Raw genomic sequence first — 8881 nt, 5'->3', positions numbered from 1 at the left:
AACACGTCCAGCAGGGAATCAACTAATGTCCTTCTCTCTTGCACGCCTCTGGAACTCTTTCCCTTCCTACATTTGCATCACCAATAGTCTCCCCTTGTTCAAAGCCTCACTGCATTCTCACCTTACTTCACAATGGATATGTTCTTCCTCCCATCCCACCTAATTCTGACTACACTCACTTCCTAATGTGTTTATACTCATTTGACACCTATCACTCCCTACTAAATTTCATTATGTTTTGCAATAAATCTTAATGAATCTACTAACTACTACAAACTTACCTCAATTTTAAGTACTTTCCTAAATATATATATATATATATATATATATATATATATATATATATATATATATATATATATATATATATATATATATATATATATATATATATATATATATATATATATATATTCCCTTTCTATCTTATGAAACATTATTTTTAAATGTCTACCACTGCATTTGTGTACTATTGGATTTCTACTACTGAACATATGTAAGTGAGCAATTACTATGCATTTGTGTACTATTGGATTTATACTATGGAACATATGTAAGTGAGCAATTACTATGTATATAAGTCTTATTTAAAATGTATTTCATGGATTTGTGCTTCCTTTCACTATCTATTTGTATTTTTTTTTGGAGCTTTTCTCCCAAGGACTCTACTGAAAATGGGCTCCAGTGGCCCAATGGACTATCCTGGCAAATAAATAAATAAATAAATAATGTATTTTTGGCATTTAATTTCAGACCAAGATTTTGACACCAGTTATTTATTTCAGATAAACCTTCCTGCAGGATGGCTAAGTCATCTGGGGATTCAATGACAGCTCCTAGTTTACAGTTATCTGCAAATTTAGTTAGAGTTCTTTAGTATTACCTTTTACTTCAGAAAAGGAGATATCAAACAGGAGAGGTCCCAGTAAAGAACCCTGGAAGATGCCACTGGTGACTGATCTCTTTGTGGAATTAACTTCCCCTATTTGATTATCTGTTTCCTATCTGTGAGCCTGTTAGCAATCCAGGGGATGGCATAGCGATTCAATCCCAGTTTATTTAGCTTTTCTACTATGCCTGAGTGGGGAATTGTGTCAAAAGCTTTGGTCAGGTCAAGATATGCAGTCTGTACCATTTTGCCTTCATCCATTGCTTTGGTGACCTTTTCAAAAAAAATCCACCAGGATGAGTAAGCATGACCTGCCCCTGACAAATCCAAATTGAGACAGCTCTGATGTTTGGAGGTTCTCTTTGTTCAGATTGATTAATCCATGACAAGTCTTGCCATGGCTTTGCATATGAGACCGATCAGACCTATGGGTCTGTAATTGCCTGGGTCTGTGAAAGGTCCTCCCTTATGTAGGGGAATGACTGTAGCTGCTCTTCATTCATTTGGCACAAAATCAGTTTGAAGGCTAAGCTTGAGCAGTGTTGTTATAGGTGTGGCTAAATTGTGCTTCATGCTATTTAAGATGCATCCAAGGATATTGTCAGGACCCATCAATGCAGTATTTTTTGCCTTTGATGCCACTTTTAGGACATGGTCTTGTGTGATAGCTGGATGCGAGCCACTTTTAGGTATATCTTGAGGGACAGATAGGGGAGAGAGTGGTAAATTTAGAGCTAAATTTATCAGCCAGTAGGGTCACTGTATCTTCAGCCTCAGTGCCATTATTCACAATCAACACATTCCACATTCCTGCATTGTGATTTTGAGATTACGAACATAACAAAAATTGACTTTTGATTGTCTTTGGCTTAGGTAGCTATTTTAGCCTCATACTTGACTTTGATGGATTTTATTAAGCTCCTGAGTTGCTAATTTCAATGACAAGAGCTCCAACATTCTGGGAATTAGTTTTCTTACTTTTGGTCAAAATGCTTTTCCTTTTATTACAAAGCCTGTTAATATTATGGTTCCACCCTATGGGTTTGTTTTTGGAGTTTGCCCTACACTTATTCCAGTGGGGTACAACTGCATCTATGCAGCTGTTCATATGTTAGTATAGTGTGGTGGTGTACATTTTGGGGATCTGAAGCTTGCAATGTATGACTTAGTAGTAGGTACTTTGTTTAAAAGACATTTATAAAGGGACCTTGGGTGGAAGGGATCTGTCGTTTGAGTTTTATTTCAAAGGAGACTGTTTTATGGTCAGACCTTAAACATGATGAAAATATGTAAGGGATTGTACAAGATGCTCCCCATAATAGTAAGGGCAAGATCGAAGATGTTATTCCCACTAGTGGATACTCTGACCAGTTGTTCCAGGGTATTGGTACTGATGAAGTCCAAAAATCTCTGTGCTTGTACGCTAGTAGTGCTGTAGATTTCCTAGGCTATAGTTGGATAATTTAGACAACCTAGGAAAATGGTATGGGGTTTAATACTGAGTGACTATAGTTTCTGTAGATTGGTGTTGTAGCTTTCTTTTGTCATAGATGGAGTTCGATTGGTAGGTAATATATGGAGCAGAACCTTTCAGATGGTTACTTGGACATGAGTGAGAAAGCTCTAGTGTATCATGATCATGCTTCTTTACCAACCATGATGCGAGTCTCTTAAGGATGCAGATTGATACACCTCCACCTTTTTATCCCTGCTTGCATTACCTGGTGTAAACATGTGCAGGGCATTTTAGCCCTGAACAGCTGATGTGCTTTCCGCTGTTTTGAACCATGTCTCAATCACTGCATATCAATGTCTTATAGGATGAGAAGTGCTTGTAGGGAGTGGAGTTTCTTGTGAGGCTTTTAGTAATGATCAGTAACACCTTCACATTTTCCTTTGTTCCATTATGTTGGTAGGTTTATCAAGTTGGCATTGCCTAAAAAAGGCACTATGGGGGTCAACAATGTCTTTGCCAATAATCAAAATCCTAATGGGGACAGATGCATCCCATCACTGTTGAAGCAGCATGGTCTGGCGATCATATCCTCCCTGGCTGACAAATATTGGACCCCCTTTGGATGACAACAAAAGCAAAGCTAATTATTGAAGTAAATTACTTTTTGGTCATATTGCGGCGTCATCCTTGGAGGAGGTAGAATGCTGCCCAATGCTAGGCTCACACCTGCCTTGAACACATAGTCTGAGTTCCATCATGTGCCTTTTCATATAATCCACGGAGGTACACCTCAAGTCATTGACAGTGGTATGAAAATTGGCAGAGACATACTGGTAGTTGTTGTTCAGGGACATGAGTGCATACATGATCTGACATCACCCTTTCCTTGCCCCACCTGGTAAGAGACACATTTGTATGTCTTACAATGGAGTCATCTATAACAAGAATGTTTGATTTGGTCAATGTCTATATTATGGGCTCTGCATCTGTGACTTTGTGCTATGTGAGGAAGTAGGCTTAGTATTCTGTGCCTGTGTTGTGTTCTAGAAATCTTTGAAGTTTAGTGAAGTTAATCTTTAGAACCTCAGCATATGATGGATTATGAATATAGTGATGCCCTTGGAGAGGTGTGATGTGTAGTGTACTGCTGAAAATTGTTGGTGTCAGAGTTTGCTCTGTGTGAGATTTTTCCCTCCGAGGATACTCTATATATAGATCTCTCACACAATGTGTTATGCTATTTGAGTAACAGACAATCATCAGACAATATGAGATGATTCTCAAGATACCCATCTCAATCAGGCTGCCAAGAGAAGTTGTGGGAAAGTGCCAGTCCATGGTACTGACAGGAATAACTCAGGGTCAGGGGAACGATAACTGCTTGTAGTTCAGTTTAGAATGATGTTTGCATGCACTTACTACTTTAAATTTCAATACAAAACTAGCCTGGAAACCTTCTACCACCAGCAAGAACCGATTATAGTAGTAACAAAACTCACTAATTTGGCACTAAAATCAATGCAAGCAGTATCAATACACGTATTTTTAAGCAATTTTATCAAAAGTCCATTAGCCTGGTGAGTAGTTTAAGTGCAGAGACTTTGCAAAATGATACTTATGTACTTAGTGTTGACAACCAATAAACAAGTAGGGGCAGGAAGTTATGTTGTCAAATTATCATAAAGGGCAGGAAATAACAGATACAGTGGGTTTAAAAAGTACAACATGGTGGGTGGGAGAGAAAATATATAGACCCTTAGCTCTGAGTTCACTAGCCTGGAACTGCCCCCTTGCAAAGACAAGGGAGTAATAACTGACCAGTTAAAACAGCAAAAATACAGTGCAGCTATGTACTGGAATCACTAATACATGCTTAATGACCTGAGGTAAGGCAGATATAAACAGTTAAATTAATTTAAAATCAGATCAAGAAATGAAAAAAAAACTTCTGTCTTTCTTTGTATAGCAGAACTATTACAATGCCATTATAGGATAAGCCTCAGAATGTAGAAAGGCAAGATGAGAGAGAAGATGAAGAAAGATGAGTAATGAGAAACAGATCCAAGGACCAAAGCCCCTGTCCCTCACATACTCAGGTAGTGCACCAGTTGCCAGTTGTCTTGTGACAATTGGTGGCAGTGGTGCCATCTGTGGGGCAGAAAGCCTCTCCTGTACCTCCAGTATCCCCCAGAAATCCTTGCAGTCCTGTACATACCAAACATGAGATTGCTCAAAATTGGGGGTAAGAACATTTTTTTTCACCCCAAAGTATGTGAACTCAGAAATACTGTAGTTGCATTTTGCAGCTAATCTGCCATGATTATTATAGTCCCTACCAAAGCTGTCTTAACCAAACTTAAGTTTCCTGAGTTACTGAACATACACTTACTTTACTGAAATAAGTGGTGGATGATATAAGGAACAGTTTCCCACTGAAAATACTGGCTTAACAAAGTGTACTGATTCATAAAAAACTGGATAACACAGGCAAAAGAGAACATTAGCGACGGACAAAGGAGGGTGAAACATGACATTTAAAAAGTCTGAAATACAGTGAATGTAAGGAATGCACAGGTATTTTTCTATGCAAATTCTAATGATGAAAAATTATCAAAAACTACACTGACACATCTTGCAAAATTTATTATTATACATTTCTGTAGACTTTGTATCTGATTTTTGATTTACTTTCTGCCTGTCTACTACATGTTTTCTTAATTTCATTCTAGAACCTTCAGACATTTAAATTCCTACATAACTGATTCAGTTTTGCCTTTCAGGCCTTTAATACCCAAAAATGTGCCTTCTTTTGATGTTTCCTTTTTATCTGCTAAATAATGATATTATCAACATTTTAAATGTTATTTCTGAGACTGCTACTCCTTTTCTACAGTAAAGTGCATCTAGCCCACGTCAATTCTTTTATGAAACATTGGGGTGTACTGCCTCAGTAGCACTATATAATTTACTTCTTATTCTCAGTAGTACTCATGCATGATCAGCTTATGCCTTTCAAGTTCACATTTGCGTGTAAAGCTTTTGTCACATTCAGAACACTGGTATGGCCTCTCACCAGTATGTGTTCGTAGGTGATGTGTTAGGCCTGTCTGCCCTGTAAAAGTGCTACTGCACTGTGTACATTTATATGGCCTCTCACCAGTGTGAACTATATGATGTCTTGTCAAGCTGGCTTGTGATGTAAAACACTTTTCACACTTACTACATTTAAACAGTTTATTTCCACTGTGAATACGTCTGTGTGTTATAAGGCTAGTCTGTACTTTATAACTCTTGTCACATTCTGTACATTTATAAGGTTTATCGTTATCGAGCAGATGCTTGTTTTCACTGGGCTTTTGCCCTGAATGGTGAAGTCGTTGATGTGCTACCATGCTAGAACGTACTTTATATCTGTTGTCACATTGTGGACATTTATAGGGTTTCTCTATGAAATTAACATTTTGGTCTCCTGAGTGAGTTTTCTCTGCATGACTTTTCTGCTCATTGTGATGTTCCCTGTGTCTTATGAGTTTACTTAATGCTGTGTAACTCTTATCACACTGATTGCATTTATAAGGCCTTGGCCTTCTGTGGAGTCTCTGATGCACTAAAAGTCGACTCTGCACATTAAAACTTTTGTCACAGTCAGTACATTTATATGCTTTATCTCCTGAGTGAACTTCTTGATGTCTTATAAGAGAATACTTGTCTATATAACTCTTGTCACATTCAGCACATTTGTAAGGCCTTTCTCCAGTATGAATTCGGTGATGCTTTACTAGGGATGTTCGATCATTAAATCTCATGTTACACTCCATACATTTATGTGGTTTTTCACCTCTATGAATTCTAAGATGTACTAGTAAGTTACCACGTGCTGCAAAAGTTTTGTTACATTCGGAACACTTATGTACTTTATCACCACGGTGAATCTGTCTATGAGCAACAAGGCTAGTCAACACTTTATAACTCTTATCACATTCAGTACATTTATATATCTTGTCAACTTTTACACTTTTCTTTTCACTGTGAAGCTGTTGATGCCTTTCTAACTGTATGGAATGTGCATAACTTTTACCACAGTCTGGGCATTTATGTGGATATTTTCCTGCATGAATTCCTTGATGTTTTGTCAGGCTATTTCTTACTGTAAAACTCTTGTCACATTCTGTGCATTTATATGGTCTCTCCCCACTATGAATTCGATGATGCACTGATAGGTTGCTTTGTGATGTAAAACTCTTATTACATTCAGTACATTTATATGGTCTCTCCCCACGATGAATTCGCTGATGCACTAAAAGATTGCTTTGTGATGTAAACGTTTTATCACAGTCATTACATTTATATGGTCTTTCTCCTGTGTGAATTCGTTGGTGTTTTAACAGAGTACTTCGCTGCATAAAAGTCTTTTCACATTCAGTACATTTATATGGCTTTTCTCCAGCATGAGAACGCCGATGCATTAGGAGTCTCCTCTTTTCCATAAAGCTACTATCACAGTCGGTACATTTATATGGAACATCTCTTGTATGAATTTCACTGTGTCTTCGAAGGTTATTCTTACTTGAGAAACTTGTGCCACATTGATCACATTGATGCTGCTTATCTTTACTGCAATTTTGCTGTGGTTTGATAATGTCATTCTGCTGAGTAGAATCCTCATTAACTGCTTCATGTTTGTGAATCCTTTTTTCTGCAGGACACTGATGATAAAACTGGAGATGACCAATACTGTCTCCACAGACAGCACATTCATATTCTGCTTCTTCAGTATTTATCTGCTTGAGTGATTCAACAACTAAGGTGATCTGAGAAGCTTTATATTGAGTATACTGACAAAGCTCTGGAAGAAGAGGTACACAGTGATTCATTGTTGGACTATTTACCTTAGTTAAACTCTTGTCCTGTCCCAAACAGTTATTTAGTTCTAGTCCTTCTAAAAACTGTGGTTGTCTGGAAACAAGACAAGTGGTCTGTACACTCTTTTGACCATGAAGGGCCTGATCTGGATTATCCTCATTGTTGTCCAGACAGTGTGCCTTAAGGACTGGTTGTGGTTTCAGATTTTCACTGCATTCTGTCCTACAAACTGTAAACAGATTTTGATTAGTGTTATTACTTTATTAATTGAATGCATTAATCATACATCATAACATTTCCTATATTATAATAGAGTTTGTATGAATAAATGATCTGTGCAACAGGTTTGGGCAAATGCCTTTGATAGAAAAAAATCCACATTAATAAAACAGTCAAAACATTTGCTTTTGCTACAAGCCCATTGATTCATATAAGCTCTGCCCTTCAAGACTTTAATACACAAAAAATATTTTTTAGAAAATTTGTGAAAATAAGAAACTGGTGTTGGCTACTACAAGATCTTATTAACATGATCCATGAGTTGATAATATAATTTTGTAACTCTTTCAACAGCAGTTGAAGCTTAGAGGTAGCAGGCCAACAGCCCAGTGAGTTTATACCCCCTTCTTACTTCCCTATTTTTTATTTTTTACCTCTCTCCAAATCCCATGAATTCCTATACTGACATAAGCTTTGGTGCCCTGTACTATTCCCCACAATATTAAGTTTGCTGCAGTTTATACCACACACAAAATGTTACAGTCCTGACCACAGAGCACAGAGGAAGTATCGGCATTCATTCATTAATACATTTCTGAATGCTGGTACTGCACTACCGAGTGATCTGTATCTACCAGTTATGCTCACTAACATATTGTACCTGGGGTAGCTGCCCCCTTTGCCCCCTCCTAGCTATGTCTCTAGGCTCTACAATTCTGTTCAGCAGATCATTCTAGGACTCTAGCAATCATGCACTGTAAACAGATGTATATCCTTAATTCAGGCGGAATCTTCCACTATCCAGTCAAAACTTCTTGCCATTCATTCCTCCCAAATTCTCTCTTCTGAACTGTCCAACTGAGTTTGATTCCACATAATAGTGTGAACCCCAACTAAAATCCCTTACCTATATATTTCCTTTTTGTTTTTTGCCTGCAGGTTTTTTTTTTACATACCCCAGCCCCCATATCTTATAACAGTTTGGCAGCCTTTCTTTGCACACTATCAGAAGACTGATATCCTTTTCTTAGAAGAGACAGTATTCCAAGTACTGCATTTCCATTGTATGGTACACCACAGAAAAATAAATGCTTATCTTAGTTCTGGTTGCCCTTAAAGTATAAACCAACTTCTAGCAGGAATTTACAGCAACCTTTCAGACTGTGGTGAAGATGGCTCAAGACTGAAATTAATGGTGATGATAATTTAATTATTCATTTAAGTGGCCATCTGAGTTGGTGCCATGGCCCTTTTCAGCCACAACCAGGACTCATTTCAGCAAAACAAGACATGCTGTGCAATTCAGCAAAGCAAGACATAATATGCAATAATATGCACACATACCCCAGGATTCAATAATGCCTAAGCTAAGTATACACCATTCTGAGTGAACAAACAACATAGACATAACTCACACCTTCTTCCTCCTAATTTTAGTTTTCCTACTGATATTC

At 37.6% G+C, this 8881-nt stretch overlaps 1 protein-coding gene across 1 annotated transcript in view; it reads right to left on the bottom strand.

The window, feature by feature from the left end:
- Positions 1–4848: 4848 nt before the first annotated feature.
- The window catches only part of LOC122799317 (zinc finger protein 665-like), a 209856-nt gene continuing 205823 nt past the window's right edge, over positions 4849–8881 (bottom strand). Inside the window, exon 6 of the mRNA XM_044068285.1 lies at positions 4849–7437. Coding sequence (XP_043924220.1) covers positions 5324–7437 — 2114 coding nt within the window. The 3' untranslated portion in view covers positions 4849–5323. The remainder of the gene's footprint in view (positions 7438–8881) is intronic.

The sequence above is a fragment of the Protopterus annectens genome, chromosome 4.part0 (assembly GCF_019279795.1).
Source record: "Protopterus annectens isolate FY-2018-M chromosome 4.part0, PAN1.0, whole genome shotgun sequence".
NCBI lineage: Eukaryota > Metazoa > Chordata > Ceratodontiformes > Protopteridae > Protopterus > Protopterus annectens.
Note: the sequence above shows the minus strand (reverse complement) of the source record. Positions and strands in the feature narration are given on the sequence as shown.